Source organism: Portunus trituberculatus, chromosome 30 (assembly GCF_017591435.1).
Source record: "Portunus trituberculatus isolate SZX2019 chromosome 30, ASM1759143v1, whole genome shotgun sequence".
Lineage (NCBI taxonomy): Eukaryota > Metazoa > Arthropoda > Malacostraca > Decapoda > Portunidae > Portunus > Portunus trituberculatus.
Genome location: NC_059284.1, coordinates 7,937,750 through 7,957,749, shown reverse-complemented (window position 1 = coordinate 7,957,749; position 20,000 = coordinate 7,937,750). Strand labels below are relative to the sequence as shown.

At 41.3% G+C, this 20,000-nt stretch overlaps 3 protein-coding genes across 9 annotated transcripts in view; 2 read left to right on the top strand and 1 right to left on the bottom strand.

The window, feature by feature from the left end:
• Window positions 1-5,532: 5,532 nt before the first annotated feature.
• Window positions 5,533-9,932, top strand: LOC123510691 (mediator of RNA polymerase II transcription subunit 31-like). Of its 4 annotated transcripts, none has more exons than XM_045266010.1 (5): window positions 5,567-5,760; window positions 7,554-7,670; window positions 8,812-8,895; window positions 9,268-9,364; window positions 9,594-9,932. In XM_045266010.1, exons 2-5 carry the CDS (start codon window positions 7,598-7,600, stop codon window positions 9,865-9,867), a joined length of 528 nt encoding a protein of 175 aa, XP_045121945.1. In that variant the 5' UTR covers window positions 5,567-5,760; window positions 7,554-7,597; the 3' UTR covers window positions 9,868-9,932. The 4 variants fall into 4 exon arrangements, with proteins under 4 accessions (XP_045121948.1, XP_045121945.1, XP_045121947.1 ...); XM_045266011.1 differs by lacking the exon at window positions 5,567-5,760 and adding an exon at window positions 5,795-5,825; XM_045266013.1 differs by lacking the exons at window positions 5,567-5,760; window positions 7,554-7,670 and adding an exon at window positions 5,533-5,560.
• Window positions 9,933-9,980: 48 nt separating this feature from the next.
• On the top strand, window positions 9,981-11,109 carry LOC123510690 (sentrin-specific protease 8-like). Its single transcript, XM_045266009.1, has one exon. It carries the CDS (start codon window positions 9,981-9,983, stop codon window positions 10,617-10,619), a length of 639 nt encoding a protein of 212 aa, XP_045121944.1. The 3' UTR covers window positions 10,620-11,109.
• Window positions 11,110-11,160: 51 nt separating this feature from the next.
• Window positions 11,161-20,000, bottom strand: part of LOC123510687 (BTB/POZ domain-containing protein 1-like) — an 11,762-nt gene continuing 2,922 nt past the window's right edge. For all 4 annotated transcript variants that reach the window (XM_045266004.1, XM_045266002.1, XM_045266005.1 and 1 more), the window contains exons 5-12: window positions 19,539-19,760; window positions 18,755-18,899; window positions 18,219-18,397; window positions 16,889-17,075; window positions 16,423-16,553; window positions 15,817-15,928; window positions 14,980-15,102; window positions 11,161-14,286 (exon numbers count right to left, since the gene is read on the bottom strand). In XM_045266004.1, coding sequence (XP_045121939.1) covers window positions 14,128-14,286; window positions 14,980-15,102; window positions 15,817-15,928; window positions 16,423-16,553; window positions 16,889-17,075; window positions 18,219-18,397; window positions 18,755-18,899; window positions 19,539-19,760 — 1,258 coding nt within the window. In that variant the 3' untranslated portion in view covers window positions 11,161-14,127. The remainder of the gene's footprint in view (window positions 14,287-14,979; window positions 15,103-15,816; window positions 15,929-16,422; window positions 16,554-16,888; window positions 17,076-18,218; window positions 18,398-18,754; window positions 18,900-19,538; window positions 19,761-20,000) is intronic.

Sequence of the window (20,000 nt, the reverse complement as noted above, 5' to 3'; positions counted from 1 at the left end):
GGGAGGAAGAAGACTAACTAATATAAGAATCAAATAGAGACACACGCCCCTGAAATATATAAAACCGTATTTATTTATCATAGACTAAAGATGATTATACGCAACAGACAGTATGAAGAGAGGAGAGGAACAGGGAGAAGAAGGAGGAGAAGGGAGGAGGAGGAGGGGGAGGAGATGAAGAGGGAAGAGGAGGAGGACTAACAATACAAGAATCAAAACACCACAGAATACAAAAGGCCCTAAATATTTCCTAATCCCAGACTAAGGATTGGAAGACAAAAAGATCACATAAACACTTTGCTAATCACTGTTCTACCTCCCTTCTGGCACCCTTCGACATGCTCCTGACATCTGCCTGACGTCCTCTGACACTAGAGAGATGAAATATATGAATTCCGGTAGCCACGCGAGTCTTGAGTGCCCAGACATTGTTACCCATCCTGCCTCTCGCCTCCCACCTCTCGCCTCGCTCTCTGCATCCCCACCTGCTCAGGGACTAAGATACTGGTGCACGCTGACTGGGGAAATCGGGATAATATCTTTAAGCTCCTACAGTCCTCGCCAGGTTGGATTAATCTTACAAAACAAGCCATTTTTCCTTCCTCTATCCGATGCGTCTTAAGTCACCCAGCCACCCAACCAGCCAGCCAGCCAACTAAGCCAGCCAGCCAGCCAGCCAGCCAGCCGTCTGATCCTAGGTGGAAATGTTGAGTTGTTATTGTGATTATTAGTTACGTGTAGTGTCTCAGCTTCTGTCTTATCACTTAATGGTGTTTGGTAACATAATTCCACTTCGGAGAGGGAGAGAGAGGGAGAGGGAGAGAGAGGTAAGTGTGTTGCAGTTTCTCTCATCCGCTAAATCTAATGCGAAGTGAATCAAGACAGATGCTCGCCTCGTAGTGAGGAGAGAAGGGAAGGGAAGAGAAGAGACATTTATGAAAGTGTGTACGAGTGAGTGAATCAAAGTCAATTAGACAGATTCACTGGAGCACGATACATCACGCCATAAACATGAGAGAGAGAGAGAGAGAGAGAGAGAGAGAGAGAGAGAGAGAGAGAGAGAGTCAGAGAGAGAGAGAAAGAGTGAGAGAAATTGGACGTGACAACCTTGCACAATAATATAAATATTCATCGTGAGAAATGTTTGATCTCTCTCTCTCTCTCTCTCTCTCTCTCTCTCTCTCTACCCGTGTTAAGCATAATAAGACACCCACTTCGCCCGGCCAGCTCCCGATCTCAGCATAACAAAGTCAGCATTGCGAGAGAAACTTAACTGAACACTTGCAGACACTCCGCTCCTCTCTTGGGATTTCACAACACACAGTCTATATAACCCACCAGTAATATTTTGTAATACTTTATCGATGCACACTATTAATATCTTCAAAGTGAAACTGCCTACACACACACACACACACACACACACACACACACACACACACAGACATGCACTTGATTTTCGTATAGGGTTTCACAATACGAGATCGCCCAGTAAGTATATGTAAGCTGATTTACATTAATACTTTATAATAATACATGCTTTTCTAGGACAAGCACCGCCACTATCACCGCCACCACCACCGCCACCGCCACCGCCACCACCACCACCATCATCAGTAAACGTCTTTGTTTATATACACAGACTTCCTTTGTTGTTTCTGTAGCGTGATAAGAAGCGACGGGACGAAAGTGTATTGAAGCTTCGTCTCCGCCAGAGTTGAAAAAAATGTTGTCTGTATTCATTTGTTCTAAAGCGTTTTTTAATAGAGTTCTGAAGCGTTTTGTCTCCTCTACATTTAGTTTTGCTTCCTCTACATTAAGTTTTGCCTCCCCTACATTAAGTTTTGCCTCCTCTACATTAAGTTTTGCTTCCTCTACATTAAGTTTTGCCTCCCCTACATTAAGTTTTGCCTCCTCTACATTAAGTTTTGCCTCCCCTACATTAAGTTTTGCCTCCTCTACATTAAGTTTTGCCTCCCTACATTAAGTTTTGCCTCCTCTACATTAAGTTTTGCCTCCCCTACATTAAGTTTTGCCTCCCCTACATTAAGTTTTGCCTCCCCTACATTAAGTTTTGCCTTCTCTACATTAAGTTTTGCCTCCCCTACATTAAGTTTTGCCTCCCCTACATTAAGTTTTGCCTCCCCTACATTAAGTTTTGCCTCCCCTACATTAAGTTTTGCTTCCTCTACATTAAGTTTTGCCTCCCCTACATTAAGTTTTGCCTCCTCTACATTAAGTTTTGCCTCCCCTACATTAAGTTTTGCCTCCTCTACATTAAGTTTTGCCTCCTCTACATTAAGTTTTGCCTCTTCTCCGTTAAGTTTTGCCTCCCCTACATTAAGTTTTGCCTCCCCTACATTAAGTTTTGCCTCCTCTACATTAAGTTTTGCCTCCCCTACATTAAGTTTTGCCTCCCCTACATTAAGTTTTGCCTCCCCTACATTAAGTTTTGCCTCCTCTCCATTACGTTTTGTCTCCTCTCCATTACTTTTCAACAGGCTGTGCTGGAAGGTGTTAGGATTTTTCAAGTAGTTTCACGGAATTTTCAAGATATTTTTCAGGATTCTAAAGAGCATTTTTACCGTTTTTCCAGGAATTTCAATCGTGTTTCTCAAGATTTTCAGGAACGTTTTTTTTTCTAATTATTATCTTTTTTTTTTTTTATTTATTTACTATTATTATTATTTTTTTTTTTAGGATTCTCAAGGGTATACTTTTCAAGATATTCGAGGGCGTTTTCATGATCTTAGTTCTGAATTATCAAAGGAAAACGTATATAAAAAAAAACACTAATGAGACCCCGACTATTCTGACTAATTATCTCTCTGGTCTACGAAAATTATCCTGACGAGAGAAGAAAGAGTTTGAGAATACTTATCTATATATATTTTATCATTATCTTTTTTTTTTTTTTCAAGAGGCACACATTTTACGAAAGCAAGTATACTCTCAAGGCTCATCTCTACATATAATCAGAGCAATCTAAATCATTATGAGGAGGACTAATTTCAAGGCGCATCTGGCCAGCTCCCAAGGCGCCACACAGAAAATTTGTGTTGTGAAAGCCACGACCCACGCATATGGTGAGTCCACTCTGAGTGGAGCACCGCCTTTTGTTTAAGCCAGTATTCAAAAACACTCTTATGATGAAAATTTTGTGTGTTAAAGTACTCTTGCCATTCTTTCAGATGTAAATAACCAGAAGCTATAGTTACCGAAAGAAACCGAAAACCACAGGATAAAGGGGAATAAAGCAAGTATTGGGGCGGGACGGAGTCACTGCAAAGATTTCACCACGATAGAGATAATGAATTAGTAGATTATCATAGATATAAGCTTAACATTAAATGAAAAAAAAAAATCCTTGATGTTGCCGCTTACAACGGCTGCTAAGCTAATATTATCTATAACATTATATTTGATTTTTCTCAATTAGGGATAATGAAGCGTTTCAAGTGTTTCAAGTGCTTCATTACGCCGTATATTTCGAGTGCTTCAGTGCTGGACTGAACTGAACTCGGCCAATTACGAGGCAAGAGGATCACAGACGAAAATATATTTCAAATAATGAGGAGGTAAAAATATCATGTTACTGACCTGAAAAGTACTTAAGCGTGGCTTTATAACGTAAAAATTGTGCAATATAGATTAAACACACAGGAAGCTGAAAACGAGATAGTCATAACTTACATAAACCACAGTGGCACCTTGAGCTTGTCTCTTTCCTGGCACTGGCAATCTCCATGGTCCTGGCACTCTCAGCTAACACACACGCACCCTGGCACTGTTCCATGGCATTATAGTCACTGATCAGAGTAAGGTTGCAAGCACAGGCTGAGTCCACTCATGTCTCCTCTCTGTTTACACTTCCCAAGAAACAAATAAAAGTATTGCGTCATCAACTGAGGATTATGGTAAGAAGATAAGGTAAGGAAGCTGTGAGAATCAATAGAAGTGAAGTAAACAAAAGAGATGAAATGAAAGGTGCACAACGTGGAAAGATGACAGAATAAGGAAGATGTGAGAATGAACGAAGGAAAAGGAAGATAAAATGACAGGTGCACAAGTTGGAAATATAATGAAGTAAGGAAGATTAAAGAATAAACAAAGGAAAAGGAAGGTGAAATGATAGGTGCACAACTTGAAAAGATAATGAAGTAAGGAAGATATAAGAATAAACTAAAGAAAAGGAAGATGAAATGAAAGACAAAATAAGAATATAACATAAAGGTGTAAGAGTAAATGAAAGAAAATAGCATGGGCAAGAAATGGAAAGTGATTGGTGCCATGATCGAGAGCTTAAAATGATAAACGATACCGATAGAACGAACGAATATGGAATAGGCAAACGAAATCAAATAATAGGCTAGGAAAAAAGACTGGACGAAAAAAAGTAATTATTATAGGAGTAGAATTAAAAGGTGAAAAGTGGTTTGTCTGGCATTTATTTCTTTGTAACATATCATATGCCTACCAGAATCCAATAAGCCAAGACTCAAAGCAGGTCACACCCACGTCTCCACCAATATTCCATTCATTAAAGTAATCAATTATTCGGTAAATAGCATGTGCACGAGGGTCAGCCAGATTCTACTGTTCACTCACTGCCCCGCCCCTTCCTTTACAAACAGAGAGCAGCCGCTGGCCCACTGCACCAAAATGTAAATAGAGTCCACCAATGATGTTCTCATTTAACTCCCAGAAAACTATCGCCCTTTACGGAAAGGTGGCTGAATCTAGACAGATAGAGCGCAATGCAGTGTGTTCGGGTGCATATTTTACTCCCAATGGCACATATCCAATCTAAATCAGCCATGAACTTCCCCCAGTAAACACACTTCTACTCTTTGGTGTTGCTCGTCTACAGGAAATAGCGCCAGAGAGCGTATTGGTTGTTCCTGCCACCTACTTCTTACATTACGTTACGAAGCGATTCAAATTTTTGGCACATTGTTTGCTATACAACTCACAGCATCCACCAATCAGCGATAGACAATACTGTCACTTTAAATTCATTGATTCATGCATTTAAAGACTGCAAGAGATTTAGATTTTCTTATCGAAGACTACAGTTGCCCTTTAAATGCACTAGAAGGGGATCAAACTTTCCTTCTCCGCCACTTCCAACAGCGCCAGAGAGTAAGCGGGGAGATGGAACTAGTATTTTACCCTTAAACACTTGAGAACACAGTTATTAAAAGGATTCATATTGTACTAAGATTAGTGCATTACATTTTACATCATTTGAATATGAATTAGTGGGTATAAGTGAGTGAGAAGATCAACAAAGGTGATTTAATCTGTGAGGAGACTAGTCTAGGTGTTTTAAAGTAAAAACGCCAGGTAGAGAATGGGGGGGAAGGGGGGTGAACTTAATATTTTACCCTCAAACAGAAAACTTTGATGTAATTTAAAGGATCCACTTGGTAGATGAAATTCTGCATCAAGTGTTTCACCCCTAGAGTATGAATAAGTGGGGTATGAATGGCGGGGAAGTCAATAAAAGGGGGAATAAATTCTTGAGGAGGCGGCAGATGGAGGCTGATGGCCGGTCGGGGTAAGTTGTTTACGTCCTGAGCAGACAAGAGCGTCCTGCCTCCCCCTGCCTCGCCCTGCCTCGCCCTGCCTCACTCACCCAGCGGTAGTGGCCCTCACCAAGCCGCTGATTCTCTAGTGGTGTAGACTAACCCCTCTAATTCGCTCCGATGCCTAGAATGAGCAGGAAGTCGTCCTACTCTTATCACGGAGGAAGCGAAGGTGGGTCTGCGCGGCCCTCACCCGGGGGATCTGCTGGCGACTCTCACCTCTGGGCTCCTGTTTGGGTCTGGGCCTCATCTTTTTGTCTGTTTACGATTGTTTTATTGTGGTAGGAGGTTCTTAGGGTGATTCCTCTCTAGGGTGTCACGTTAGGGTGCTTCTTTCTAGGGTGAATATTCTCTTCCTGTCCAACCTTGCTAATCTCTTGTGTACTCTATTTTATTTCAATATTGGGAGTCGTGAGATTGATTTATTTTTAGTATTATGGTAGGTGTTTTAAGTCTAGGAGCTGTTTTTCTTGATGTGTCTTCATAGGATGCCACTTCAGGGTGCTTCCTGTCTTGTCTTACCTATCTTAGTTGTCTTGCAGGAGGAGGATAAGGCATTAGATACCTGCCATTACTCCCTCTGATGTCTCAACTCAGGGACTATGTACCCTTTTTTTCTGTCTCAAGGGTCCTGTCCCTTGTCCTGTCTCTCTGTTGCTGTTTCTCTAAGTCTTTGGGTCCTCATAAATGTTTCCTGTTAGGTTTGAAATAAGCTAAATGACATTGTCTGTGGAAGGTTCAGGAGAGATTTATTGGGAAAATTATCCTATCTTATCCTGGTCTTGTCATTTTTCCTATTATTACAATTATGTTTATTTAATCAAGCGTGTATATTTTTTTTCCTTATTTCTGTTATTGTTATACATGAACATTATACAGATAACTAGCTTTGGGGGATGACTGTGAACTGACTCACAAATTGATACATTTAGGACTGTATTGAGTCTTCAATAGGGAATGGTTAGTTGAGTCTGGAAGTATTAATGAAAGAATATGTATAACTTGGAACATAGATGCAGTCATACATTCTGGGCTCAACTAACACCATAAGAATTGAATGGCTCACATATTTTCATACACTTTGCACTGATATAAGACAGAATAGGGAAAGGTTAGTTGAGTCTGGAAGTATTAATGAAAAATTATAAGAACTTGAATGTAAAATACAAATGTAAATTCTGGGTTCAACTAACCACCATTAATTAGTTTTTTTTAATTGGTTGAAGCCTCAGTGACTTCTGCGAGTGTCGTAATGCTGGTGCAAAGACTTGCCCTGAGCTGAGAGCACCCGCGTGGCTCACACACAGTTCTGTCTTGCTTCAAGAAGTGTATTTGTGTGTCGGTACATTACAATTAAGTGTGTTCAGGGACCTGAGGTGTGTTTCTGTTATTTTTTCCATTAACTTGGTTTATTGATATTGATGTGGTTAGCTGCATCATAGATAACAGTCAATACTTTCATGTTTTACATGGTAGTGTTCATCATTCTGATTATCTCAGATTTTAAATTAGATCTGAGGTTCAGAATTTGCTGAATACTCAAATATTCAGTGTTGCATTGATGGACATGAGTGTGTGACACCACGTGGGAGGCTCAGAGTTGCAGGTGACAGCAGGGCAGCATTACGATGCCTCGGAGGAAAGTAGGCTTGGCTGTGGTTAATTTCATTGTTAAGCCAAAGTTCACATACTAAGTCTTGTTGAAACTGTGCACATAAATGTAGGAGAGGAAAAAGTCTGTAGCTTAATTTTTAGCTGCAGTACATTTCCAAACTAAAATTTCATTAGGGGGTCTTTTCAAAATTGGTGCTTAAATTAAAGCCTTGATATATCCAAATGGAAGCTTCTTGTTTTTTTTTTGTTTTTTTTTTATCATGGAAATACCGCCCTGGCTGTGACAGAAGCCTTGGCACCACAACCGACTCTTGGTATTTATCTTTCGTGACGTGGTGTTTCCATTTTCAGGGCAATAATAAACAGGTGTTGCACAGAATCAGGTGGCGAGAGGTATGTGGCAAAGACCAGACAGTAGCCTCTCCCACCGCTACAGACGAACAGAGGTGCATGGAATCCCTCCACCTGGTATCACTCATTGATCATGTATTGCTTCAACTCTAAGGAAAAAAAATATTGCCAAGTCAACCTCAGTATTAAAAATTACCTACATCAAATAGCATTGGTATTTCAACATATTAATGAAAAATAGTTTTTCTTTTTTCATTTTCAAAGTTTGTTAGTGAAAGGATTGTAGCTGCAGTTATGGTTACACTGAATGAACAAAAACTAGGAGCCAGGAATTGTTGAGTCATGAGGAGAATCAATAATGCATCGGAATAGCATTTTGCATCATTAGCCTGCATTAGATATCCAAACTGAACACGCTTACTGAGTTATCTTAGCTTATCTTTGGTTCAGCTAACCAGCACAAGGTATGATCAGGCTCGCTTTACCTAATACTCAAAGCAAACACTCATCACTTCTCAGTCTTTCCTGTGCACACACTTACAAGTGCTTCCTTAGGTGGCTAATCTGTGTGACACTGGTTGTCTGATGCAAAGCCAGGCAGTGTGCCATCATGAACTCAGCTGTTGACTCCTTCCCATCATGTCAGCTGTAGATGATGTGCAATAGGGCAAACTTCCCACAGTGCTTACCCTAGACCTTAGAGTAGCTTGGTTGCACATTGCTTATAGATACATCTTTTTCCTAGAGTTTTGTATTTGGGTATATTTTAATTCAGGTTTATTTTCCAGGTGTCAGAGTAGAATTCTACCTCAAATTTTGTATGTAGCCTACAGCTTGACAGAGGCCCCACATACAGTAATGGCTCCCTAGGGCACTTGCTGTTCCTCCTTACTCCTGTTGCATTATATTAAGTCACCAAAGCTCTACTGCTTAAAGAGGCCACTTGAATGACTTTAAAAGTAGTTATCTGTGTTAGTTCTTTGAGAAAATACCATTAAATTTAAGATGATCACCAGAATATTTCTCATTTTGCTCAGTAGTTCTCTAGTCCATCTCCCCTTGATGCATCTGCCCCAGTCCCCAGTACAACCTCACAACCAAGTGGGGGTAGTTGTAAGACACTCAGGGCCTCGAGTGACACAGACGGCAGTGAAGATGAGCCTGTGATACCACTAAAGATGAGAGTTTATGATAACAACAAAGGGGTGTGGTGGTAGCAGGGCTGCAGTGATGATGGTGATGATATTCTTTGCCACAGGTGAGAGTGAAGATGGCCAGCGTTTAAGATTCCAAGTGGAGCTGGAGTTTGTTCAGTGTCTAGCAAACCCCAACTACCTCCTCTGTGAGTATTGACTACTGTGCTTTGTTTGGCATCCTGTCACCTACCTTACTTCTCTGATAAAGGTAAATGATAGGTACTCAAATACCAAAAACCTTCCCTGTGTTCTTATATCTTGCCTTACTTCTTTTATTAAGTAAAACATTGAGTCCAGTAACCAAGAGATCTTTTTTCCTGTGTTCCTATCACCTGCTTCCACTCTCAGATAAGGTAAAAGATTAAAAGATTATCACTCTAGTAACAAGAAATTTCCCTGTGTTTCTGTTGTCCTACCACATCAGTATCTTAAAATTTCAAGTAACTGCAAAGCAAGGACAAAAGCCAAATGGACTAATATAATGTTTACTTTTCCTTTCTAACTCATCTCTGCTTCAGTCCTGGCCCAGCGTGGTTACTTCAAGGACCAAGCGTTCATCAACTACCTGAAGTACCTGCAGTATTGGAAGGAGCCTGAGTATGCTAAGTTTTTAAAGTAAGTACCTGGGTAATCATAAATCACTAAGATTCTTCCATTACTTGATCATTCTCAGCTGTTAGCATCAATCAGCTATTAATTTCAAAATATAAGAGCATTTGTCCTCTACATTAGTCTTCAGTTCTTAGTGTTCCTCTAATTTTAATGCCAAGTTCTTTTCTTCATTTCAAACTACAGAGTAGGAGTATTCATTTCATTGGGTTAAGTTTGTGTGTTTTCCTTCCAGATACCCCATGTGCCTTTACTTCCTGGACCTGCTGCAGTTTGAGAACTTCAGGAAGGAGATTGTCAATGGGCAGTGCTGCAAGTTCATAGATGATCAGACGGTGCTTCACTGGCAACATTACTCCCGTAAGCGCATGAAGCTCCTAGAGACGGGAGCCAACCAGCAGGGATCCCAGACACCAGTGTCCCAGTCCACCGCAGCAACCGGCAACCCAACCCCAACCACCCTCCCCTCCAGCCTCATCAATGGCCATGGCCAGATACAGAAGGTGTGAGGCAAGGCCAGGGCATCCTGTGTAGAAAGTTTTATGTTCATCACCCCCCTCCCTATTCACAAAAACAAGACCACAGGAATTAATTGTTTAAGCTGACTGCCACCACTGCCACAATGGAGGACCGGGTGATCCTGAGTTACCACGACAGCCTCATACATGAATCTGACCTGAGGCTGCTGGAGGGACGCAACTGGCTCAATGACTCCCTCATTTCCTTCTGGTTTGAGCACCTCCAGCACGAGCTGTTCCAGGGTATGACGCGGCTGCTCTTCGTGAGCCCTGAGGTGACCCAGCTGGTCAAGATGGGGGATGCCCGTGAGCTGCCCATCTTCCTGGACCCACTAGAGGCAAGATTCAAAGATTACATCTTCTTGGCGGTGAATGACAACTCCTCTGTCATCTCATCAGGGGGCAGCCACTGGAGCCTCCTGGTGTACAGTAAGTTTGACAGGAAATGGTACCATTATGACTCCCAGCGCGGCTCCAACCACCGCGACGCCCGATGCCTTGTGCACCGCATCAACACCTACCTAGAAAGGGAGCTGCCGGCACCGCTGGTGGACGCCAGCTGCACACAGCAGGACAACAGCTATGACTGTGGTGCCTTTGTCATGATCTATGCTCACCGTGCTGCCCAGCAGGCCACGGAGGGCATGGCGCTGGGCACCTGCTATGTGGACCGTCAGGAGGCCAACCAGATGAGGGAGCTGATCAAGTCCCTGGTGTACCGCCTCAAGGCAGGACACACATGAGTGCCAGTCCCACACTTGCCCCGCCCTGTCTCCAAGGTGCTGCGTGTGCGCTTGTGTGTGTGTGTGTGTGTGTGTGCGTGTGGTGTGTGTTGCCCCCATGGCGCCACGCTGAGTATTAGGCTTGTTAGTCCCGTGCTGCCGAGTTTAGTTTTGTTAGACGAAGTTTTGAGGTATTCTTTCAGGGAGCGTTGTGACAGCAGCACATTTGTATTAACCCTTCAGAGTGAGGATTAGTACTTTGGTTTGCAAAGAACCGACTAATCTCTGTTTGTTACGCTTGACTTGGGCCTGATGGTGGAGGGTGAGCAGGAAGGTAAACACACTAGGTACAGAGGGAGCAGACTCACCTGAGGCAGTACAATGCAATCCTCCTGTTGGTACTGTCACTGGGGCCGAGGGTGGGACATCCGGGAAAGGCCGCCTGCCACAAACGACGGATAAAGTTTTATTTTGTATGATTTACTATTCAATAAAACACCATTGATTGAAATTCATACTGTTTCATTTCTTCCTATGGTGTCTGAGTGGAGAAAAACCAGTATTCCCATACCAAGTTTATATTTCCTAGGTCACAGAGAGTACACAGGACAGCTTCCAGCATAGGTCAGTTATTGAAGAACCAAGAATCTAATGCATGTTACCTTAAAACACATGACTAGAATCTCTTACCCTTAAAGTTATTTGGCATCCTAAACGGCAATGAACGGTAGAATTTTCAGGAATCCTATTTGCATAACGAAACCCACAAAGCAAAAATAAGAACACAGTAATAACTATCCCAGTGTAGCCTTAGGAATATGTAAGCAGGATGAGATAATAGTAACAATAATACATAATACTACACAGCAACACCACAACCAAGTAATACAATAGGTTCTTTAGCCCATCAGTTCCTGCGTTTACCTGAACCAAGATGCAATCTGCAACTCAACCATCACAAAATAGGAACCATTCACCTCACACCTACATGAGTTTCTGTAGGTGAAGTAGCTGAACACTTATTGCACCACAGAGACACTGCAGGGAATGACTGGAACCTTCAAAACAAATAACCACTGACCTTGCTTAACTTCCACAGGTTATCTTGACCACCTCCTGTTATGATATGTGCACATTTACTTGGCAAGGTAGCAGAGGCAAGGGTGACACTGGCTCAGGCTTAGGATGGAGGTAGCATGGCTTTATTACCAACCTTATCACTATTTCATCTTGGATCTTTATTTCCTGTATACATTTCCTATCTATCTATCTATGTACCAGGACAGCAATCACCAACCAGCCTTCTCACCACCACTTTGCGTTATTATTGTTTCTATACATTTCTTATCTATCTACTTATACTCCACACCAACAATCCCACATAGATTGCCACAGACATCTCCTAGTTATCAGATTTTTTTTTAGGATATTCTTTCTCTATTTTCCTGTCTTGCCTTGCCTCTTTCGTTTCTATGCCTTGTCTAACCTCCATACAAATAAAGGTGAAAAATTCATTCTGAGCCTCCTGTCCAACTATGAATACTAAACCTTACATAAGAAAACATCACAGTACATTTGTTGACATCACCATACAAACTGCAAGTGATTACAGACTCTTGAATTACCATCACCATCATCACAATGGACCACCTCCGTCTACACAAACCCTATTTTAACGTAACACAGCACCTTAATCTAGTGAAATGCACCAGGTCTTATACGCCATATTACCAATGCCTATTTCAAAGGATATACACTGTAAATAGCAATGAAGCCTAAATAAACAGATGAAAGTAACATCAAGTCAAAGGTAATACTCTACTTGAGCAAAGAAGTCAAGTGTATAATACTAACACTTCCTGGAGACTAAGGAGTGAGGGAGACATGCACAAGCCACTACTAATACCACACCCAGTCTAAACCATAATGCTTAGGTGAAGGAAACATAATACACAGAATACTTGAAATAAACAGTGAATGCCTCAACAGTGACCACCTCTAATGTCTAATGGCTAAGATCACACATACACAAATACAGACAGACACTCACTCACTCACTCACACTCATACTCACAGACACAGACAAACATGCATGTACAGTCACAGTCACAAACCCTGTACTCACTTCACAATATTTCCTGTTTTCTCTGCTCTGATTCACTGAAAACCTCGTTAAAAAACCTACAACTGATAGATTTCTACATGAGATAACTTAAGACAAGGAGAAACACAAAACACAATGGAATGAGGACAGGCTACATCACTTAAGCCAGTATTCTGTAATGCTTTGCTCTCTCACCACAACTATTTTCCAAGGCCACAGATGAAAAGTCCAGTTCCCAAGAGTGTTTCTCCTGTCAATAATGTTGAAATCTCAACAATTTGTCATTGTGACCATAAAAACACCCTTAAAAACCTGTGTCACTTCAACTAGAGCCTTCTGAAAGTAGTGGAAGTGTGGTGAAATGTTTCAGAATATGGTTCTTATGACTGTGACAGTACAAATGTGACTTATACCAATGGTACTTTTGATCATTTTCAGCTCATGAGATTCCTTGGACACATTAGCCTGGAAATTCTATATCAGTGGCTTTTTTCCTTTCACATAGTCTTATATTCAGATACTCATCTTTCTATTTCAATTATCCTCATGACATCAACTAGTCCAGCAATGATTATAAAGTCTATCCATCACCTTGAAGTCCTAACCTAACAGTCTGATCTACCACATCTGATCTGACAAATAAATCCAGCTTTGAGTGGCCAGAATTTGTTAAACTTCCTTCACATTTGTCTATATTCTTTTCCCTTCAAATTCATTGTGGGTTTGTTCCTCATAATCAACAAAAACAAACTTCAGATCAACCAACATTTTCTGTCAAACTAAAAGCAGGCACATGAACTTGAGGTTGCATTTTCATGTTTGACAACCACCTGTCCAAAGCTGTGCATGTACTGAAGTATACTTCATGAATATTCATCATACCAATAACATACACAGAGAACAAACATTATTTATAATCTGAAACTTGAACGATATTTAGTGTTATTTACTATTGGTACTTGCATACATTATCAATCTTAATTTGATTATTCATAAAGCATACTGCATACATAGAATCAGACAGGTAGATTGTAGAGAATACAGTAATGCAACCTTCACTTAAACTACCATGAACTGTAGAGGCACTCCTGTACACCAATACCAGATTTAAGAAAGCAAGCCACAGAGACCCTTGCTTTCATGACATTAGTACAGGAATGCTGTGAAATAATTATGTAGGGAACAATTTACTTCATAAGTGAAACAAAATATAACCACCAAGCATCCTTGTGAAACCAATACATGAGAGGGCAACCCAACAGAGAGCCTTGCCTGGACAACACTAGTGCTGTCAAGGCAGGCAACTTTATATCCAACAAGTGAAACCAAACTAGCCACCACTAAGTATCCCAGAACAACCAACACTACATCTGACACCACACTGCACAGAGCCCCTTGCCTGGCCAGCACTATAGAGGAGAGTCTCTAAGTGTAGAAGATAATCTCAGGGATCTGTCCGTCCTCCACTGACGTGCCATTGTTGTTGCCAGCAGCGTAGGTGAACTGAAAGGTGGCCCGGTCTCCTGAGGGGCACTCCACCGCCACCTTCCTCACCCCCTTCGTTCCGTAGTGAGAATCTGGACCCTGTGGAAAACAAGTTGCCAATTTAAGTCCTTTATTTGTGCAATAACTACTTGATGTGAATTTATTTATTAACATTCTATAAGCAGAAAATAAGAATAAATAATCAAACATAGCTACTATAACTCCTGAACACTAAAGTTGCTATTATTTTGTTTACGAATAATGTTGATTCATTCTTCTATTATTGGATTTGTTTACTGAGATCTATTGGCAGAAAATAAAAAGAATACTACATAACCATAACATCTCCATATTTCATGAAGTAATTGATTGAGTTACTTTTATTATGAGAAAACTCCTTAATTCTAAACTATTGGATCTGTTTATTGAAGCCCTATTAGTAAAAGTTAATAAAAAATAGGTAAACTTTAAGATTTGAACAACCCCAGCAGCAGAGAGAGAGAGAGAGAGAGAGAGAGAGAGAGAGAGAGAGAGAGAGAGAGAGAGAGAGAGAGAGAGAGAGAGAGAGAGAGAGAGAGACCTTCAGATTTCAATAATTCCTAACAAGTGGAGGGAGCTGGAACCCTTTAGATTCAAACAAGCCTAATAACTGTGACAAGAAAGAGAGGAACATTAAGATTTACCAGCCTTAATATTCAAACTAGCCCAATAGAGTACGAAGAAAGAGAACTTTAACATTTACAAGCCTTAATATTCAAACTAGCACAACAATGAGAAGAGAGAGAGAGGAACCTTCAGAGTAGCATATGCAGTGTAGTTGGTATTTGGCAAGACTTCCACTGGCTCCTTGAACATGACTCGGAAGGTGTTGACAGTGCCATCTGAGGTGAAGCTGGTGTCGTTGCTAGCACACACCTGCAGAAGCAATATGTAGTGTCAGTAGTGGAAGAAAAGGATTCAGTGACAACATACTGACACTAATCCATTCAAGGAAATAAAGATTGTTACTTCTATTGCTATTCTTAACTTCATTATCACTCCCTAAATTCAAAACTTGTGCACTCTTAGCTAAATAAACTACCTCATATTTTTCTCTAGTTAGCCCCTTCAGTATACCAGGACACATTTCCATATTCATTCTGCTTACTATTTGGCAATTTTATGCAGCTTCAGAAACTTATGTGAGATTAAAATAATGAAGACTCTAGCTGTTAATCCTTTGACCTCCATAGACCCTTCCTAATGTGGTACAGTGGAACCATGCGTGCTTTGGGGTCCGAGGGGTCTCCAAGCGCACGGGTTCGAATCCTGTCCACGGTCTGAGTGTAGGTTGGGCTTCCTCACTCGGGGCAACGGTTTCCTAGCGGGTGGGCTTTCAGATAGGAGGTCCCCAAAAAGTATCCCCTTTAGCCCATAAATTCCCGTGAAAAGCCCACATGGCATAAAAAAAAAAAATTTAAAAAAATAAATAAATAAAATTAAATTGTCTAATCATATACAAAATTGGTAAAAAATCATCCTAGTACTGAAGGAGTTACAAGTTAATAATTATGCAAGTCTGTCTGTCTGTGTATTTATAAGGATCAGGAAGCAAGGAAGGGACTCAGTGGGGATGACACAAGTACTAACCTTCCCTGTGGCAGTGTGGATGATCTGAATGGTCACCTCATACTCTGACGGCCCGTGGATGGAGCCGTACATGCCAAACCCAACCACAAATATCCGTCGATCCACGATGAACCTGTGGATGTGGATGTGGCTTTTAAGGTGGTGCAAATGGTGGGTTTAAAGGGATTAGATGCCATACATCCCAAGTCAAAACTGAATATGTGTGTGTGTGTGTGTGTGTGTATGTTTTTTCCTGTGTAACTGAGGCTAACTAAGACAGGGTAATGGATATAAACAAGGTGATAAATGAAATAATACACAGTAAAATAGTAATTACCACATGTATAAGAAGATAACACAAAAGGAGTGAAAAAAAAATATATATCATTTCCTGTTAAAGAAAATAGAAACAATAGAAAAAACTTTAAAAAATATATAAAGTCATCATATATAAGAAGATAACAAGAAAAAACAAGAGTAAGTAAAAAAAAGAATATTTTATTTCCATCATTGAAAAGAAAGTAAATGAAAAGTTAAAAAGGAAAACATATTCAAATCTAAACTTTAACTGCATCCATTACATCACATCTCCCTCTCTCTCTCTCTCTCTCTCTCTCTCCCTCTCACCTAATACGGTCGCTGGTGCCTGAGTAACCCCAGCGTGACTCTATCTGCTGGAACCTGCACACTGTCTGCTCCTTGCCTGTCATGCAGCAGCGAGGAATGTCCAGGAAGTTGACAGGAGGCTTCGGGTTCACCTGAAGGAGGAGGCACAGATTGAACGTGTGAGGAATATCCTGTTATTGAGGATTTTGTGGCTGTGTTGTGCTATATTTTCATTTATTTGTGTAAGACGTATCCATCTGCTTGTGTACCTGACTGGTAATCACACACAGTAACCAGACAAGATATCACACACTCACACACTGACACACACACACACATCAATCCCACTTTGGCAGAAAGGAACCAGAATCACAATAATAGTAATGACAAATAAAACATAAAAATGGAGAATCACACAGACAAAAAGCAAACTAAAATAACATGAAACAGAGGCTGAAAAATTCCAGCTTGCACCATCCCAGCTCACCGTGAAGTGCAGGAAGAGTTGCACCACCTCCCTGTCGGTGAGGATGCCAGACTGGGCAGGTCCCTGGGCAAACTCCTCTACAGTCATAAGAGGGAAGCGCACCAGGGATAGAGCTGGGCCAAGCAGCTTCCTCTGGTTGGCTCCTGTTACTGGCATGCCCTCCCGCTCACACTCTGCCTCTGACCACCTGAATGAGAAAGTACAGGAAGTGACTGGCTGCCTTAATTCCATCCTCCTTTCTTCTTTCCTCTTCCCAAAGTCTGTTCTTCTAACTCACCACAAGATCCTTTCTCTTAACTCAAAACCCTATACCTAATTCCAGGGGGTTTTCTCTCCTTAACTCCAAGCCACTTCCTCTGTATCCCATGCTCTTTCCTTTAGTCATTCCAGTCTCCTTCATAACTCCAACCTTCCTCCTAACCTCAAGCTCCTCCTTAACTCTAAGCTCAATTTAAACCCCAAACCTAATCCATTTAACTGGCATCTCAGTGAGCCTTTTTGTTTAACTCCTAAAGAGCCAAAGGTGGCTATAACTGCTTTTCCATGCAAGGGCCGGGGTTGGTTGTAGCCGCTTTGCTATTTTCATGTTAAATTTACTTACTTATCAATAATATTTACTGTCCATTCATTGATAACACTGACCAAGATACATTTAGACTACTCCTTCAGTATTTTCCAAGTTTCACAATACACAAATATACTGACTCTGATTATGATGCATCTGATTTCCTGCCTGACATTGCACAGCCCAGCACCCAAGCTCCTGGTGTTGTTTCTGTTGAAACTCACATGCTTCATGTCTTAGCAACAGCAGAACACTACAGGAAATCAATAAAACTGTTTCCTAGTAATTATTAAGTGATTCTGAGGAAGTTTTCATTACGCACTAACCAAGGTCACACAAGTGAGATGAACTCAGGTGGGCTTCAGTTTCACTCATTCCAAAAGTCTCTCCTCTTCAACTAAACATTCTTCAAAAGCAGAGCACAAAGAAACATTTTGATGCAGTCATTAGAAAGAAGAAGAGGTGATAATGAATATGAACCCAATGCTATTTACTATAGCATTATCGTTTACCTGAATGACACATGTGAATACAGGCTATTTTCAGTTTTTACTGCTGAGTTGCCAGTCCTGGAAGTGTCAAGATTGCTACCCAAACTCACTGTTTAGAGGTTAATCATTCTTGCTACTCTTGACCAGTTTTCCTTACATGAAAAAAAAAAAAAAAAAAAAAAAATAATTTTTGACCTCAAATCTCTTCCTTTCTAACCTGAAGCTCCCTCCAAAATTCCTTACACACTCCTTCCCTCTTCAACCTCATAATCACCTGACAGCCGCCTCAAAGAGCTTGGCCTCCCGAATGCGGAGTGTGTCTCTCTCCAGCACCATGCAGAGGGTACTGTTGTCCAGGTCAGTGAAGCCCTCTGCTGCCAGGGAGTCTGCTGTGTTCTTATCAATGGTTTCCAGGCACAGTGCAGCCAACTGGGGCTCATCAAAGAGTCTTGCCTGTTGAATGGGAGGTAGGGATGTGACATAGGGTGTGGTGGCAAGGTGTGACTGGGTATATTTGGTTAGATAAACAGGGTGTGATAGAATTGATTGTAAAATAGAGTACTAGTGTGATACAGTTTGATGGTGGGAAGAATAGAGTAGGGTGTGATAAATAATGACAGCTACAAAGAGTAATAAATTTAAGTGTGGAGGAAAAGGAAAATCAATAAAGTTCTGATGGCGAGAAGAACCTAGTAAAAGAGAGTGTGATACAGTTTAATTGAAAGAAATAGGGTAATGTGTGGTAAATGGTGAGTCTCCAAGGCATAGTCAGGATATCATAGGGTAATGGGACAGACAGTGATTCCTTGCCTGGGTGAGCAGCATGAAGGCATTGTCAGGAGAAAGGTTCCTCTTTAGAAAGTCCACACAGGCCTTCTCCAGGGCTGGCACGGCGTACTTCTTAGCAGTGTACAGAACTGTCATCACTGTTTCGGGTCCAATCTGTACCTCGTCACTGGGGAAAGTTGTCAGTCTCTCTTTCTTACATAGATGCATACATATTTCAGTGTCTCTCACACATTCATACAAGCACATATTTCAGTCAGTCAGTCTCTCTATCTCTCACTGTGTCAGGTCTAATCTGTACCTCATCACTGGGTTAAGTCATCAGTCTCTCTCTCTCTCTCTCTCTCTCTCTCTCTTAGATAAATGCACATATATTTCAGTCTCTCACACAAGCACATATTTCAGTCAGTTCCTCTCCCTCTCTCTCTCTCTCTCTCTCTCTCTCTCACTCACTCACTCACTCACTCACTCACTCACTCACTCACTCACTCTCTCTCTCTCTCTCTCTCTCTCTCTCTCTCTCTCTCTCTCTCTCTCACACACACACCTTAATAATCTTAGGACAGGTTACCTCACGAGTATTACAAAGTCTGTTGTGGCCTACATTTCTATGTAACTATGTAATTCACACACAGACACACATATGTAAGTCTCTCTCTTGTCTATTTTCCCTCTTTCACACAAAACACATACACATTTTAGTTTCTCCCTCTTTGTATCATGAATAAACTTATCACCACCCACATTCCCTCACACATCACACTTAACTCCAGACATCCTCAACACACTTGCCACACTCAAGACTCACCTGTAGAGGAACCTGAGCAGTGCCAGGAAAGCTTGTGGCTCCACATCAGGCAGCTCAATCTGGTCCTGGCGAGTGCTGAGCTGTCCGTTGAACATTGCATCAAACACAGCACTGCCCACAGCCAATACAAAGCGATGGGCTGGGATCCTTTGGCAGGAGTCACCCTTCCCTACCAGGAAGTGCACGTCACTCAGGATCTCATTGTTGAACAGGAATGCAAATCTGGGAGTAGAAAGAGGCAGGCAATCTGAGCATGGTCCATCTATTCATCCACACATCAGATGGCAATCATTCATGGGATGGCCCAGACAGAACCACACACTAAAGCACTACACACATCACTTCACACATCAATGAATGGGATATTGCATCATTATTTCACTTCCTAGTCACGACATTTGAGTTTTCTTAGCCTAATGTTGTATCATCATTATTACTCCATCATAAGATGCAAGTGTGACA

Excerpts from the sequence above, each read along its gene's own strand:
- LOC123510691 (XM_045266010.1), top strand. The coding sequence starts at position 7,598 with ATGTGGCAAAGACCAGACAGTAGCCTCTCCCACCGCTACAGACGAACA. Across the intron at positions 7,671-8,811 it reads GCATGGAATCCCTCCACCTG|GTGAGAGTGAAGATGGCCAG; the intron begins GTATCACTCATT and ends TCTTTGCCACAG. Across the intron at positions 9,365-9,593 it reads GAGTATGCTAAGTTTTTAAA|ATACCCCATGTGCCTTTACT; the intron begins GTAAGTACCTGG and ends TTTTCCTTCCAG.
- LOC123510690 (XM_045266009.1), top strand. The coding sequence starts at position 9,981 with ATGGAGGACCGGGTGATCCTGAGTTACCACGACAGCCTCATACATGAA.